Source organism: Mustela lutreola, chromosome 7 (assembly GCF_030435805.1).
Source record: "Mustela lutreola isolate mMusLut2 chromosome 7, mMusLut2.pri, whole genome shotgun sequence".
NCBI lineage: Eukaryota > Metazoa > Chordata > Mammalia > Carnivora > Mustelidae > Mustela > Mustela lutreola.
Genome location: NC_081296.1, coordinates 7,629,219 through 7,645,963, shown reverse-complemented (window position 1 = coordinate 7,645,963; position 16,745 = coordinate 7,629,219). Strand labels below are relative to the sequence as shown.

General features: G+C 48.0%; 2 protein-coding genes across 5 annotated transcripts in view; both read right to left on the bottom strand.

The window, feature by feature from the left end:
* Positions 1-614: 614 nt before the first annotated feature.
* NMB (neuromedin B) lies at positions 615-3,509 on the bottom strand. Of its 2 annotated transcripts, none has more exons than XM_059179939.1 (3): positions 3,283-3,509; positions 2,483-2,655; positions 615-887 (listed from the first exon to the last, which is right to left on the bottom strand). In XM_059179939.1, the coding sequence occupies exons 1-3, from the start codon at positions 3,437-3,439 to the stop codon at positions 723-725; spliced, it is 495 nt and encodes a 164-aa protein (XP_059035922.1). In that variant the 5' UTR covers positions 3,440-3,509; the 3' UTR covers positions 615-722. The 2 variants fall into 2 exon arrangements, with proteins under 2 accessions (XP_059035922.1, XP_059035923.1); XM_059179940.1 differs by having other exon boundaries at positions 615-892; positions 3,283-3,508.
* Positions 3,510-10,052: 6,543 nt separating this feature from the next.
* Positions 10,053-16,745, bottom strand: part of SEC11A (SEC11 homolog A, signal peptidase complex subunit) — a 42,135-nt gene continuing 35,442 nt past the window's right edge. For 2 of the 3 annotated variants that reach the window (XM_059179938.1, XM_059179937.1), the window contains 2 exons: positions 10,772-10,829; positions 10,053-10,579 (listed from right to left, as the gene is read on the bottom strand). In XM_059179938.1, coding sequence (XP_059035921.1) covers positions 10,804-10,829 — 26 coding nt within the window. In that variant the 3' untranslated portion in view covers positions 10,053-10,579; positions 10,772-10,803. Of the gene's footprint in view, positions 10,580-10,771; positions 10,830-15,519; positions 15,627-16,745 lie in introns of those variants that run through there. The other variant, XM_059179936.1, reaches the window with a different exon arrangement.

Genomic DNA, 16,745 nt, shown 5'->3' with positions numbered 1-16,745 from the left:
ATATTTGCAGATCAGAGGGTCAAGCCCAGATAAAATACAGGATGCTTGGTTAAATTCAAATTTTAGGTAAACTAACGAATAATTTTTTCGGGTATGTCCGTGCAATACTTAGGACATCTCATACGAAAAACCTATTCATTGTTTATGTGAAATGAGAATTTAACTGAGTGTCCTGTATTTTTACTTGCTAATTCTGGCAACCCTACCCAAGGCCAGAGAAGAGAGTAAGCAGACAGCGAGGTCTGGATCCTAGCCCGGCTCACTCCCTTGTATGCCCTGGGCACTCCCCTCAAAGCTTGGCATAGGGATGAAATGGAATAGGGTAAGCAAAACCTCATCTTGTAGTGGACGGCAGCTCTCTCGTCCAGTCGAGGAAACAGAAGAGACTTCCTGTGCCAGTAGGTGGCAGAGGTGAGAGTAAGAACCCAGGCGTATCCAGCAGGCGCTGAGTACCTGCTTGCTGAATGAGAGACGGAATAGGAGTCCCCAGTAGGCCGGTGTCCTGAAGTTCTCTAGACTTTTTGAAGCCAGCTCTATCTCATTGAAAATGCCCTCCAGCAGCCCCCTTTCCCTCCCGCGCCCTCAAACGCAGCTGGAAGGAGAGGCCCAGACAGTCTATGTAAAGAGCAGGGTTTTATTCACGACTTCAACACTGAAGCAAGAAATACAGCAGGGACATAATTTGTGTCTCATGGGCAGTATCCCGGCGACGCAACCAGAAATCACAGTAACGGAGTAACAGACATTTGAGCCCAGGTTTTACATCCAGATGGGGCTGCCACCAGGGTCCCGCTCAGCACCTTCCCTGGGTGTGCGCAGTCTAAGTCATGTCGGCGTCTCTTCCTCATTAGGGGCACCCCTTCTGCAGCATCTGGGCCAGCAGCCTCCTGTACTGAACGGGAACACACAGAATTGATCTGGGAAGAGGGGTACATGAGAGGGGCGTCCTGACATTCCTAAGTGCTGGGCATCCACAGAGGTAGGCAGGGGCAGGCTCTTAGCTCAGGCAGGCCCCCCAGCACCTTTCTCCCTGAAGAAGGACCTGGGAAGGGTCGGGCACTGGTTTTCTCAAAGTGGTCATGACAGGCAAGGAGATCGTGGAAGTGAAGTCCCTGTTATGTGCCTGGTCCTGGGCCAGCAATGGTGTTTTCTCTCCCTGGCCCCAGCTGTGCCCCAGACCCCACTTCTGAAGCCCCATCCCCTAGTCCCAGATACTGCTTCCTCGGAGGTTCGCTAGTTGGTGACATTGCTAGCCTCCGAGGTGACATCATCTCCCTTCAGACTCAGCCAGCCCAAGCTTCCGGCCCTCGATTCTGAGGTCCCCACGGGCTCATGCTTCTATGCAGGAGGAGAGCCCAGGAGATTGACTGGGGCTGGAGTTGGGCCTTCTCTAGGAAATGCCCCTCCCTTCTTTCAAAAGGTATGTGCTGTATGCTAGGCACAGTGGGGGATATGAAGGTGAGTCTGTGACAGGTGCTTACTAAGTGCTTTCTACGTGCCAGGCACCACACTGAGCACATGACACAAATGGTCTCATTTAATATAAGATGGGTGCTATCCTCATCATCCCCATTTTATAAATGAGGAAGATGAGGCCTTTGACAGAAGCCACATTCTACCACACTACACGGCCTTCTGGGCACAGTAACAAAGTACGAGGGAAGGTGGTGTGGGCTGCGGACGGCACCAGGAGCAGGGAATTGAGGAGCTGCCCTTCTACCAGACTAGAGACTGAAGCTGTCTTGGCTCTAGCTTAGGGGTCTTGAATGTCCTAACTCAGTGATCTACAACCAGGGGTAATTTGGTTTCCTACCTCTTTCCCCTCAAGAGAGCTCTGGCAATGTCTGGAGGCATTTTTTTGTGGTTGTCACAAATGGGTGGGGGTGGGGATGCTCCAGTGGGTAGAGACAAGGGATACTACTAAACTTCCTCCAAAGCACAGGGCAGCCCCCCACAACAAATAATTATCCAGTCCAGAATGTCAGGAGTGCTGAAGTTGAGAAACCCTGCACTGAGGGTCACTGAGGCGGATGAGGGACTGGGAAGAGCACTGGTCAAGCTGAACGAGGTCTGACTCTGTCCTGGGTGCTGACTCTTCTCCTTTCTGGGTCTCAGGGTCCCAACTGTAGCCACAAGTACAAACGAGGCACAGCAAAGGTGGAGAGCTGGGGTAGGGCGAGTCTGGGGCGAGGGACATCCTGCTGCAAGAGGCTCACTAATTACTCCTAGACTGTGACTTCAGACTGGGGACTAGGTGAAGGGAAATTTCTTTCCTACTTCTTGCTCTGTGAGGTTTGCTGGAAAGGTCAGTTTCTTTGAAGTCTTTTCTCCCTTTGGCTCTGAATCACAAGGAAAGCCTGGAATCCCTGGCTTTCTAGGGCCCATCACACCTTGGGGGTCTGTCACACCCGATGCCCAATGCTGGAACCAGCAGCAGCCCTGGCTAGGTCTCTCCTGGGCCTGAGGTAGAAGCTTGGCTCACCTGGGGGTGAGGTGCTGGACTGCTAAGGCTCATGCCCAGAACTTTCTTTAGCAGGAGGATCCTGGGAAGATCGTGACTCAGCTGGAGTCTCTGGTCCCTCAGGGAGATGTGGGGAGCTGTCCCCAAGAGGAATGGGCTGGGGGTTTCCAGGCTCTTCTTACCCATGAAGTGACCTAGAAAGGAGGCGCCAAGGCATAAGGAAGTTGGGGAGCGAGGATCCTATCCCAGTGGGAAAGCTCCCCATCTCTCTCAACTTTCAGTTCTCGTGACAGCAAGATCCGAGGTCAGTCTTCCTCCTTTTCCTCACCAGGAGACACAAATGCCCCCGTGGGGTGGCAAAGCCTGTACTTCGGCTGCTCCTGAACAGGTGGAGATGGTTGAGATGGTGGAGAGGATGGCACATGGCCAGGGACAAAGTCTGCCAGTTGTGCTGCCTACTTGCAGGAGGGACACGAGAGGGCAAGGAGGAAAGTGGGGAACGAAGAGGTGTCTGGAGGGTGGAGGTGCAGAGAGAAGACACACCAGAAGTCAGAATAAGGTTCAGCAGACTCCTGCCTAAGGCAAGGAGCTCCGGCTGGCAGGCAGATCTGGGATCCAGACCCAGCTCTGCTTTAACTGGCGGAGTGATCTTAGCCAAGTCACTGAACTGTCTGGGTCTCAAGTTTCCTATCTATTAAATTAGACGAGTTCCAGGGTCCTCACCAGCGTGGACACTAGTGTTCCTGGCTGAGGAACGGCCTGACAAGAAAAATGGGATCAGAGCAGGGTGAGGGGCGCTTGCCCGGGTCCCGAAGACTTACCGGTGGCCCAGAGGTTGCCTCGAGGGTGCACTCGGATCTTGCTGGCCCGGCTGCGGGGCTCTGGGGGATCCCAGCTGAGCGGCGCGGCGCCGGCAGCGAGCAGAGCGAAGAGCAGGAGTCCGCCGAGCAGCCGAGAACCCCCCGCCCGCAGGGTCATGGCTGTACCCTCGCCGCGCCTATGCCCTGGCGCGCTTCGCAGCGGCTGAAACCCGTGCTGCCGCCTTCCCTCCTTTTAAACCCTCGCCCCTGGGGGCGGAGCCTGTCCCGAGGAGCCCGCCCCTGGCGCGCTCGCCACCGCCCGGGCCCCGCCCCCACAGGACGCTGGGCTGGGCAGGACCCCCGCGGCTGGGCGCTTGCGCTCCCGCACCCACATGGGCATCGCTGCCGCAGGGCGTTGGCGTCCGTGCGCGCCACCCATCAGCAGAGGACCCTGATCCCGGGCAAAGCCCGCTTCCCTGGCGGCCGCCTCGCGGCTCCCACACGCTTTCGGCCCACGAGTGGTTACTTTGCCTCGGAACCTCTCTTTACAAGGGTAAAAACGGGGGTGGCGCTACAGTGTCCAGCAAAGTGCCAGGCACCAGCCGAGCCATAAAATGCCTACCAGCCCCTCGCTCTTAGGGAATGAGACCGTGTTCGCCCTGCTCCCTGCCCTCTCCCCGCCAGCGCTCCCCAGGTGCTGCAGAAACCACAGCAGGTGCTCCGGCTGGCAGCGCAGAGTGATGGATGGGGAGAGGGAGCACCCCCCCACCCCAAAAATGGACGCTGTACTTGGGGGAGCCTGGCCTATCCCTTGGGTAGGAGGCAGATCTCTGGGTCAGGAAGTGCAAAGAGCACCGGACCAAGAATTCATACATAAACTGTGACCTCGTTGAACCTCACTTTCTTCAACTATCAAATAGTAATAACCGTGTTGCCCTACTTGTGATAATTTTACATTTTTTTTGTGGCAGGAAGGAACAGTCCTACAGGACTGGCCTCTCACACCCAGTACTCTCTTTCTCCCAAGTCCATCCTTGTCTTGGAAAGAACTTCTGGGTCAGCACCATCACTTAATGAGTAAAAACACTGCTCCAGAATAATATATTTATTTTTGCTCAAATGATTACTAAACACCAATGTTCAGGAGCACCATGCGAGGCACGAGAGGAGGGAGACAAAAGATCATTCCTTGTGGCCAAAGGAGTTTACCATCTCACTGGAGAAACAGAGTTCCAAAGGAGTGAAAGATGGAGGAGTGGGGTGCAGACTCACCCCGGGATTCGGGGATCTGCACCGTGTGGCTGGGACAGACCCCACTCCCCAGTCTGGCTCAGTAATGGCACTTGGGATTGCCCCGCGTGTATCTAGCGCGGCAAGGCCAGCTAGCTCGGCGGGCCACCGCTCTAAAAGGGGAAGTGTGGAGCAGAGGCTGGATGTCATGCTGAGTTCCCAGGAGCATGACTTAAGGACAGGGACACTCCATTTCTGGCCCTGGCTTGTCCTTGCCCCGGTCTCCTTGCTTCTCATCCCCCTCCCTGGCGTTTACACCTCTCTGCATTCTTGTCACTGCTCAGCCCTGGCGTACAGATATAGCTCTTATCACCTCCCCATAATAACCATTCCCTCTGTGACCCCCTTCCTCTCCTCTGGCTCACAGACGTAGAAATTCATGGGAACACACGGGAGCTGGTATTGAGTGCTTCTTCACTTCAATGCTCGAAGGAACCTTATTTGGTAGGTTTCTCTCTCATTTTATAACTGAAACAGGCTCAGAGGTTGAGTCGCTTGCCCAGATGTCACACTCGAATCAGCCTTCAGGTCGGCTTGGAATACTCTATCAGGTTCCCAAAGTCATGCAGGGTGGATGCTATTTCCCTAAACCACACCCATTCCCGTTTTATCATCACAAGTGTAAACATCGAGCTGGTTTAGATTTCTTAGGGGAGAAAGGGAGCAGGCACTGAATTTAGAGTTTGCCCTCACTTCTGCAGGGGATCCTGGGACTGGGGGTTCTGTTCTGACCAGTCAGGCCTGCGTTCACAGCTCCAAGACTGACCTCAGGTTCCCCCAGCGGGATCATTTTATCTGTCAGGCAAGCACAGCAAGCAAGGGCCTCTAGGGACCCTAAAGAAGCAGGGTAGCAGCTCCACGGCCGCCAGGAAACGTGTGCCTGGAATGAGAAGCATTAGGCCCAGCAGAGAGGGTGGCTGGCTCAAGACAGCACTTCCAGACTCAATGTCTCCAGGAGTGTGCCAGGCCCTGAGTTTACAGTGAGACCTCAGCTGTCCACTGCCTGTTCTCCAAGTGTACTGTGATGGCAAGGGAAGTCTAAGGGCCTCCATCCCACTGGGAAGACTGACAGTGAGTCCGGTGGGGTCCCCCAGGGAAGCTCTCCAGCGTTCACACTGGGCCCTTCTCAGGTTTCTACAGCCTTCAAGGATAGTCACGGGAAACCTACACAGGCTTCACAAGACAATCCTAGAGATGATGAAGGGGGAAAAGATACATGGCAACTCCTGTTACAACCAACACCAACAAAACACCTGAACTGCACCATGGTTTTTAATCAAAGATTGCTTGAAATAAAGGACATGTGTGTTACTGTTTGCTACATTTTCATCAAACTGGAATCAGTTTTAAGTAACATCTTTTCACAAGTACTTTCATGCATGCTCCTTTGATCACCAACACTATTTTGATGTAGTAACAACTAGCATTATGCCTATTTCACAGATAAGTTAATTCAAGTACAAAGCAAGTTAGTTGCAGAGAAACTATACAAATGGAGGAAACCAGAATGAACTTGATGGACATGCAAGGTGCAGAGGAGAAGAGAGGAAGCGAAAGCAGAAATTTAAATTAGACATACATGAGTCTGGTAAAAAGGAATGATAACAAATGCAGAGCTTCTCAGGAAAGGATGGTATAAAATCACTCCCCCGGCAAACCTTTGAGCACAGATCTCCACCCGTATGGTTTGGGAGGATGAAGAGAAACAGGTCTTGCTCTTGAGTTTCAGAATGGGAAAGGACTGGACAATCAGGACAACAGCAGAATCTTCAAGAAGAGAGTCAGAGATATAGGATACAACTTCCCAGAGTCAGAAGGAACACAAAAGAATTAGTTAGAAAATCAGAACATTCACCATTAGTCAGGAAATGTACCAGAAACGGAAACTGCCAAAACACAAAATATTTTTTTAAGGCAATGTTAAAAAAGAGAGAGAAAACACCTACATATAACAGGAAAGTAAGGACAATTGCACCAGTGGCTAAGGGAGCTAAGCAGCCACTTCTCCGCTCAATGGCCCAGGTGCTCAACGAACTTAAAAAACCCAAGAAAGGGATAAGCCCCAGGCCCAGCATTCATAATTATGTGGGTGGGACAGTCATGTATTTCAGGGGGGACATTCAATAACTCAAATTAATACTCTCTAAACTCCAAAGAGGTTTCAAATCTGCCCAAGAATCTATTTCTAACAGATTTGCTAATCTGAGTGAGTCCACAAAAGAACCACCTAAAGTCTCTAAAGAGTTCCCAAGGGTCATGGCATTTATGCCAAATGAAAGAGTCTCATTAGATATTATAAAGGTACAAGGATTGGGTTATGACGCCCAACATTGTGACATGAAAAAAGACTTGGGAGTTGTGGCTGTGCCTTTCACGGGCCAAGAGATCTTGGGCAAATCTCTTAACTTGTGGTTTCTTTTTTGTAAAATGGAGTTTATTTTGAAGACTCAGTAAGAGAAAATAAAAATCTGTCATGAATTCAAAAGCACTTAGCGAAGCATGTGGCAAATACTAAGTATTCGATGTTATGAGCTGGGTCCCAGGAAATGCAAAGCCTACTTTCAATCGAAAGCCCATTACCGGGGGAAGAAAAGGCTCCCTGGACAGCCGCTAAAGCTGTGGTGTTGATACAACACTCAACAAAATGCCTATCACACTGGGAGTTGCTGGACAGACTAAAGGGCCAGCAGATCTGCCTCAACTTTTGACCAATTCAAGAAACAAATTCTGGTCTTCTTCCACTTAAGTAAGTTGTCAGGCTGACTGCTTTGATCAAGGCTCATGCTAGTGATTTAATTCCTTGTCTGACATAAAGCCCGAGTACAAATTCTTTTAACTAGCCTCCTTGATGTAAAGGGGGAATCCAGATTTCCAATCTAAAGAAACTGGCCAATTAAAGTAAGGGTGCTAGAGAAATGATTTTTTAAAAAATATTTAATTTATTGGGGTGCCTGGATGGCTAAGTGGGTTAAGCCTCTGCCTTCAGCTTGGGTCATGATCTCAGGATCCTGGGATCAAGCCTTGCATGGGGTTCTCTGCTCAGTGGGGAGCCTGCTCCCCCCACCCCAGCTGCCTGCCTCTCTGCCTACTGGTGATCCCTCTCTCTGTCAAATAAATAAACTCTTTAAAAAAATTAATTAATTTATTTGACAGAGAGAGAGAGAGAGAGAGAGCGCACGAGCAGGGGAAGCAGCAGAGGGAGAGGGAGAAGCAGGCTCCTGCTGAGTAGAGAGCCCAACATGGGGCTCGATCCCAGTACCCAGGGCCAGGGATCATGACCTGAGCTGAAGGCAGACACTTAACTGAGCCACCCAGGTGCTGGCAGAGAAATGATTCCTAACCAGGCCAACACAACATTTACTGTTCAAAAAGAGACACTTCTGAAAGTAAACAGGGCACTAAAATTAATGAACACGTGGAACTGATCTCCAGCAGGCTCCGACTGGCCGGCTGCAGAGAAAAAGGCGTCCGGTCACCCCAGCAAAGGGAACCACAGACCTTTTTTCTGCATTCCGGGGATGGCTATGAGCCATGGAATATTTGACAGGGGTGAATGTAGGGCTCGTAAATGACTAAATATGGTGGGAAAATGAGAAAATCGAAGGGATTACTCCTTCAAAGAAGAGGTGCAATAGGCAGGGTCCATTGACAGGTACTGCCATGAGCGTCAGTTGAAAGAGGGGACAATCAAGTAGAAGTGTCCGGAGAGAACAGAGAGACAGAGACGGAGTGAGGACCAGTATTTGCGAACAACTCGCAGAGACTTACTCGCTGGGAGTGAGGACAGTGGAAGAGTCAGAGCCCAGAGACGACGCAATGATCAAATTCCCACGTGCAGTTTTATCGGTCCTCATTCTCCTCCATCTCCGGCACTCACAGTGACACTCCCAACTTCCCACTGGCCCAGCCAAATCTCAGCGTAGGATTCCATTCCACACCAAATCGAACATCTCTGGCATGTCTTACATTCCCTAAGAGCTTTTAAAACACATTACATTTACTAATAAAAAGTTGCCCAGCTGTTAAGTCTTAGGTTTTAGCACTAAACCGGACAATATAAAAACTGACAGCATAAAACCTCTCTCCCAAAATAATCTTTATTTTTGGCTAAGAGAGAAATTAAAATATTTCTGAGTAATTTGATTACTTCTCAGAAAAATTTAGCTGTTGCTTCCAAGGACAGCATCCAGCAAAGGAGGAAAACCAAAACTGGGTGTGAAAATATGCAAATGAGGAAAATATTTCATACAATGTTTCAAGTGTATATGGAGGAGAAATGTGGACAGCTGAGGATACAAGTACTGGTCAGGCAAGCTAGAATCACAAAGACCCCCCAGGATCCCAACACAGGGCAGCAAAGCACACGACTTCTCCGGACAAGCCCCAGAAAGCTTGCTGCAAAAGCAGAGCGAGGATGGTTAGGCCAAGCGGTTAGCCCTACCCTCTGCAGGTGATTAGGAGGGAAAACATGGAGAGAGTAGCAATTTTCTGCCATTCTATGCACGGGGTTTGCTTCCACACTCCATGGCTCTGAGAAAATCTTAGTATAGTACTAGCCTCACAGGCAGGCTCAAAGAAGCACTTGTTAGCCTAATGGGCCAAGTTCCTTACTCGGCTGAGGTCATTCAGAGCCCACATCCAGAATTTAAAGCCTAAAGCCTAGTTAAGGGATGTCGGATGGCACTATTCTCTGCGTGGGAGAGCTTCGTAAGATTAACTGTTCTTAGCTGTAAACTGCCTCCATTTTTTAAAGCTGATTCCATTAGCGTTCAAGTGTGGACCGATTTCCATTTCAGCTGATTTCACTCAGCTGAACAAATAACAGAAGCTGCTCATTTAGCCCAACACAGAAAATCTGCTTACTTTCACGTTTCACACTAAATACAAGAAGAGAACAAAAAGAATCCTGAGTATTTTGTACTTAAAACACACTGGCTTACCCTACACTGGCCCTTTCCCTAACTGCCTCAATATGAGAGGAAGAAAGACGCAGCTGGGTTTTGCATTTACTACTTTAAACTTTTCCTCCTCCAAGTCTGCACGAGAGAAAAGTGAAGCCAGGCACTTAAGAGAACAGGCTTTGGCAAATGAGTTTTTAAAAGAGCAAGTAGCTCGCTCGCCTTCTAGCACCTTCCTCCTGCTTCCTCCATATGCTGAAAACCACTGCCATCGTGTAGAAAGGACTGAGAGTGTCTCAAGTGCAGAAAAGGAGAAAAGCCTTTACAGCACAGTGAGGTTTTCTGAACCTTTCAGCAACACTAACTGCGTTTCTACACATCTCAGGTGCACCCTGGCAAAGAATCCATTTTATGGCTATGAATGCCAACAGCCATTTCTGCTCCACAAAAACAAAAACAGACCAACAAAAAACAGTTGTTAGTATGAGGACAATGTTCTTAGCTGAAGGACTGCACACATCAAAGCCTTTATCTCCCCCCAAGGGTGCTAAGAACCAGCAGAAGGCAAAGCTTTCCCGACAAACACAAGTCAGGGATAAGGGGTTCGATATGCAAAGTCTTTTATTTAAAATTTGAAAAGTTAAGACTTACGACCACCTCCGTATATGCCATTCCCATCTTATACGGAGGAATGACGGTTCCAAACTCGCGCAGAGCTGTGTTTTCCATTTCCAGAACTCTGTAGGCACTTTAGAGGTGAAGCTTGGCTTCAAAATACAAACACTGGGGGCTTTGGCTCAACCTTTTAATATAAAAAATTCACTGATGTACAAAAATGTGAAAGGGTGACAATGACAACATATGAAATCCTGTGATTGAGAGTCCCCTCGAGTGCACGCCGTGGTGCCCGTGCACCTGCCCACATGGGCCCTGGCGTGGAAACAGAAACTAATGCAAATGTTGCTACCCAGAAGCGCTGACAGGTGCGAGCTGCACTCCACCGATCACAGCCCAGTATCTACGCCAAACATTCAGGAACGAAAAGTACAGCATCTTCCAGGAACAGCGATGCAGGCGTCTTACTCACGGTGGACCAGCACAAATAAACCCAGCAAGAAGAGTACTGCATACTAGAAAACAAACACAGAATGCAGGTCAGGGAAGCTTTTCCAAGTGTCCAAGTCCTCAGAGTTCAGGCATGAGCTGGTCTTGTGACCGTGACCAATTACTAAACTAACCGATCCGTCTGTAACCCATGTGACAGTTTCCAAAAGGAAGCAAAGGAGCGCATGTTTAATGAACCGTATAGTGTAGGCTCTTACCTTAAATTTCGGATAGTCATTCATGAGGATCGTCACAATCCCAATATAAGGAACAAATCTAAACAGACAAGCAAACAGAAAATGGGTCATCACAGAACTCCCCTGTAGCCAGTCTCATTTACCGAACAGTCTCAGTGTCTTCCAGCAGAAACTGATTTGCAGTCTACCGAGTCCACTTGTGCAGACTCTCCTATTAGGTCCTTTCAACCACTCATGTGACAGGGAAGTTAGGAATATCACCATTGTACAGATGAGGAAACAGATGCTCGTGCCCAAGGTACATGGTTTCGGTGCAGGAGGACCAGTACCAGACCTAAGGTCTCGGGTCTCTCAGGCTACACGCAGATTCAGTGCTCGTGGCTGGGTTTGTTGTCATAACCTTCCAGGAGTGGGCAATGTAGCTGGGGCAACAAGGCAAACACAGCCCAATCATTACAAGGTACTTCATGTTAAGCGTCTAAGAAGTGAGCATAAGAGCTCCATATAGTACTTAAGATTTCGCTACCCTCTCATTTCTTAGCCGCCTGTAATCTGGCTCGGACTCTCCTGATCCCAAACTTCCGGAACACTTTAATCGCCGCAGGCAATAGACCAGTCTCACCTCCCGTCTTCCTGTTCATCTCTGCAGAATTTGACTTTGAGGACCATGAACTTCCCCTGATATCCCCTCCCTCCTTGGTTTCTCGAACACCCCACGAATTTATTTTTCCACCTACCTCTTGGCTGCTATCTCTTTGTATTTTTCACTAGCTCTTTCTTTCTCCTTGCCCCTAAAGTTTATCCCCTTAAACTCGAAAAAGATAAAACCATCCGTTAAATAATCCCATACACCAGATATATTTCCTTTGGAGTCTTTATCACATTTTTTTAAATCACATTTTTAAAAATTGCGTAATTGGTTGCAAAACTAGCTGCACAGTGTCTGTCCTTCTGACTCGACTCTAAGCTCCATAAGGGCAAAGACGACGCCAGTCTTGCTCCCACTGTATCCTCAAGGCTTGGTGTAACCCTGCACACGGCAGACCTCTGGTAAACACTGCCTGACAGAATGTCTGGATGTCCAGGCCTCTTCTCTCCCTTTCCCTTGGAGATCTCATTTACTCCTGCATTTCACTTCTCCCGCCCAACAGAAAACACTCCTCGACCTTGCAAGAATTCAGGGGGGAAAGGAAAGCTTAGCAGGGTATCGGCACTGTGGGAGGAAGTGACAGTTAGCAAATGCACAACTTCCTCCTTTCTCCTCCTCTTTTCCTGCTGGATTCTAGAACAGGCCCAATGATGCTGACCTAGAGCCTGTCCTAGAGGAGGGAGGTCAGGCTGAGGTGAAGACGGAACTTCGCGTATTTTAAAATAGCCCAGATATTTCTATTCAGGGCATCCGCAACCTGTGCACCATCGTCCCAAAGGTGCACAAACAGAAATCACCTCCCACATAACACCTCCATCATCAAAGCCTTAGGCAAGCTTGAAAAACAGAAATTTTGTCTTTGGTGCACTTCCTTCCTTTGAAGAACTCCTCTTCCTTCCTGTCTCCTGTCCTCACCCCGTCTTGCCCCTCTCCCTTCTGGCAGCATTACCAGACTATCCCCTCCCCGCCACCAACCACCTCTCTGCATCCCAGACTTCCATTCCGTAAGCTGATGTTTCCTAAAACCAGGCCTCCTTTGTCAGAATCACTCGGAGAGCCTGTTACAAATGCAGATTGCTGTATCTTCCTCACATTTACCGAGTCAGCGCATCTGTGGAAGTGGGGCCCAAATAATGCTTCTGCACACGACAGCACCAGCAGCTCAGTTCTAGCTGGGGGATGCCTGCAGCAGGCACGTGGTAGCAAATAATATGCCCTCCTAGGACCCATGCTTTGGTTTCAACCCCTGGAACCTCCAAGAGCTGCAAAATGACAGTCCCTACATGATGGCAGAGCTAAGCTCTAGGAGGGTAGAAGGGGGCTTTCTGTGTTTTTAAAGATTTTTATTTATTTATTTGACAGAGAGAAATCACAAGTAGGCAGAGAGGCAGGCAGAGAGAGAGAGAGGAGGAAGCAGGCTCCCTGCTGAGCAGAGAGCCCGATGCGGGACTCGATCCCAGGACCCTGAGATCATGACCTGAGCCGAAGGCAGCGGCTTAACCACTGAGCCACCCAGGCGCCCCTGTGTTTTTAAACACATATTTTTTCTTTGTAATACAAAAACTTAGTTGTCTCACTTATGAGATCTTCATAAAAGCAGTAGCTTTCAATGATCGTTAAGTCATCTAATTTAAGAAGGTGAAGGCAGATGCCTCACAGTAAGATGCAAACTAAAAGCTATAAAAGTATCTGTGATTTCAACTAAAACACTATCAGGCTGCTGATTCTGGTCTGATGATCAACCAGCAGCCACTCTCACAGAGAGAGAATTTTTGCTGTTCCCTCCACGCAGTACCCGTGCCTCGGGAACCTTGAGCTCCCTGTGACCACACAGCCTGGTCATGAGTTACCCATGGAGACCTTTTCCCTTCTAAGCTTGGTTTTCCCTCGCCCCACTATAAGAGAAATGGAAGCAACTGGGTCTTTAGGAGGAATATAAGCGAATAATAGGACAGGCAGTCCAAAGTCAAAGAAGAGATTTAATGATTTGTCTCACTGTTTCCCTCCTCGGACAGAGACAGCAAAAGGCTGCTTATCAAGTACATGCCGCTGCCATCATTATCACCTTCAATTCAAATCAGCTGCACTTTTTTCCTACTCTGCTTGGAGAAAGTCTGCTAAAGGCAAGTTGACAATAAGCAGAAGAAGGTTTAAAAGAAGTCAAACACGCCACCCACAAAGGCAGCTCCAACAGCAGCCCGGGCCCAGTCAACATCTAGAAGGCCGAGTGTGGAGGAACACATGCCCCTGGGCAGTGCTGGTGAGGAAGGGGCCTCTGCGGGAAGAACGACCTGCTGATGTTTGGAGAAAATAATTTGGTCAGATGTCGAAGGGGCCTCTATCTGGGAAGCCTGGACCCCGGGGAGCTGCCTGGAAAAGGATCATTGTTTCTACCCCAGAATAATCGGTTTCAAGGTAAGTAAAAGGTACATTTTAAAAGCCTCATCCGTAAAACTGGTCTTAGCCCCCAGAGAGCTCAATGACTCTACTTCTGCCTTCTCCTGCGCGCCTCTCCTCCTGGTCAATAGACTCTGTTCCCAGCCTCCGGCCTGTCTCTCTCTCTCTCTCTCCTCCTGCTCTTTTCTGTCACTAACAGCTCCTCTTGTGTTTTCAACATTCTCAACAGAGAAAGAATCACCTCTTCTTCAATACGTAGCTGGTTCAGTATTAGTTTCATTTTCTAACACTGTTTTTATTACACACTGCGACATGAACAAAAGTCGAGGACAAGATGCCAGGTGAAAGAAGCCAGATGTAAATTAAGACCACATGTTGTGAGATTCCATTTAGATAACATGTCTAGAGACAGAAAGGAGATGATGAGTGGCTGCCAGGGACTGCAGGGAAAGGGGATGGGGAGCGACTGCAAATGAGTATGGAGTTTTCCTTTTGGGGTGTGGACGTGCTCTGAAATTAGTGCTGACAGCTGGGTAACCTTGTGGATATAATAAAACCCACTCAACTGTACACTTTTAAATGGTGAATTTTATCTCCTAATATATGTGCATTTTATCTCAATAAACTTGTTTTAGCTTGTTTTTACTTAGGGCCTTAGGCCTCAGTGTAAAAATTTTTAGTTTGCAACCGTTTGAAAAAAATCTGTTTTTACTGTGTGAAGACACTGGTACCACAGTCACAGACCAGTCTGCAGAAAAGCTGTCCTCAAGGCTTGGGTACAGGCTGACTTGGAATTACCAGTTTGTGCTTTATAAACACATCTCCGCCAAAGGCAGTGCTGTGCCCCACTATGTGTCCAGGTAAGTGGCAGTATGATCGACACAGAGCTGCCCAGGTAAGAACCAGCGCTCCTGCTAGATGGCTATGGGTGCCCCAGACGTTTCTACTTCATGGGAAGTTACTTAACTCAGACAGTACCAGGCCACTGCCTTTTTTTTTTTTAAATAACTAAAAGCCACAAAAAGACCTATATTTTCAATGTTGGGATTTTATTTTTGTAAAGATTTTATTTTTAAGTAATCTCTACACCTAATGTGGAGCTCCAACTCACCCCCCTGAGACTGAGCCAGCCAGGTGCCCCTCAATGCTGGAATATTAGAAATAATATTGTATGTATTTTGAGATTAAAAAAAAAAAAATTCTTCAGAAAGACAAGTTAATTGAGTGAAAGTCTGGCTCCTCTACCCATGATGCCTCTTCTACCCAAACAGGGGGCCAGAGTGAGTGGACAGAACTGGATTAAATACCTAAGAATCAAGATCCACATAAAGGAATACTCTGTTATACTGGTTATGGTATAAATAAAACATACTTTAAAATTTAACAAAAGCCTTAAAGTATGCATAGGTTTCACCCAGTAATTCATTTCTGTGAATTTACTAAAGAAATGATTACTGGGCAGAGGCAGTGAGATGTTAAGATGTTCATTATAACATTATTCACATACACACATACACACACAGAAACAATCAAAGCATCTACCAATAAGAGACCAGCTAAATAAAAATATGGTCTATCCATTCCATGGACTAGCATACAGCTATGAAAATGATGATATGGAGATATGTCTTTTGATTTGTAAAAATACTGAAAACTTTGGGGATAAAAAAGTGTTATAAACAGCATGACTATCTCTCCTCACACATAAAATGTCTTTATGTATAGATACATACATACGTTATCTGCATCCTTTACATAAAGACCAAAAGAAACTAAACCAAAAAGTTAAATACTTACAGAGGGGGAGGGGAAGGAGAGCTGTGACTTTGCCTTAAAAAAAAAGAAAAAAAGAGATTTTGGGGCGCCTGGGTGGCTCAGTGGGTTAAAGCCTCTGCCTTCAGCTCAGGTCATGATCCCAGGGTCCTGGGCTCAAGCCCTGAAACGGGCTCGCTGCTTTCTCCTCTCTATCTGCCTGCCTCTCTGCCTACTTATAGTCCGTCAAATAAATCTTTTTTTTATTCAATATTTTATTGTATTTACTTATTTGACAGAGAGAGATCATAAGTAGGCAGAGAGAGAGAGAGGAGGAAGCAGGCTCCCTGCCGAGCAGAGAGCCCAATGTGGGACTCGACCCCAGGACCCTGAGATCATGACCCGAGCCCAAGGCAGAGGCTTAACTCACTGAGCCACCCAGGCACCCAATAAATAAAATCTTAAAAAAAAAAAAAAAAAGATTTATTTTAGAGAGAGAGAGAAACTCAAGCCTACTCCCTGCTGAGCTCAGAGACTGACACAGGGCTCAATCCCATGACCCGAGCTGAAACCAAACCAGATGCCCTCTGACTTTACTTTTAGATGACTGTTATTTATGTTTCTATGTGAATCTGTACATTACAATTAAAAGAAAAACAAAAAGACTCAACGAGACTGACAAGTCTGAATAATCACATTAGCAGCATGTTGGGAACTGTGGGAGATGGGAACATCATTTCTCAGAAGCACTGATGATCTGGTTTGTATTATAAAAGTGTGCCTGGGGCACCTGGCTGGCTCAGTCGATGGAGTACGTGACTCTTGATCTCAGGGTTGTAAGCTTGAGCCCCGTGTTGGGTGTAGACATTACTTAAAAATAAATTTAAAAAGTACGTTTAGCTCCAACACGGGAGGTATGCACACAAAAGAAAAGACAAAACACACCGGTGCTTGTTCTGATCCTACCTCTCTGGCCCCAAACCAGCATCTCTCATGCCATAACTAAAGCAGCTTCCACTCAGTACTTGCACACTGACTTCTCTGTGGGAGCAGAACTGCTCAGTGCAGTGGCCAGATCTCTAGTAGAATCACTCTGAATTCCATGTCTACAGAAGGAGCAGATGTTCTGACAGGGGTGAGAGCCCGTGAGGCATCTGAACAGTGAGACCCAGCAGCTCCCCACTTTCAGAAGTACGG

Bases quoted from the DNA above. Each gene is read 5' to 3' on its own strand.
- NMB (XM_059179939.1), bottom strand. From the start codon at position 3,439: ATGACCCTGCGGGCGGGGGGTTCTCGGCTGCTCGGCGGACTCCTGCTC. The intron at 2,656-3,282 runs GTAAGTCTTCGG...CCTCCTTTCTAG, and splicing joins AGGCAACCTCTGGGCCACCG to GTCACTTCATGGGTAAGAAG. The intron at 888-2,482 runs GTGAGCCAAGCT...CGTTCAGTACAG, and splicing joins GTCCAGCACCTCACCCCCAG to GAGGCTGCTGGCCCAGATGC.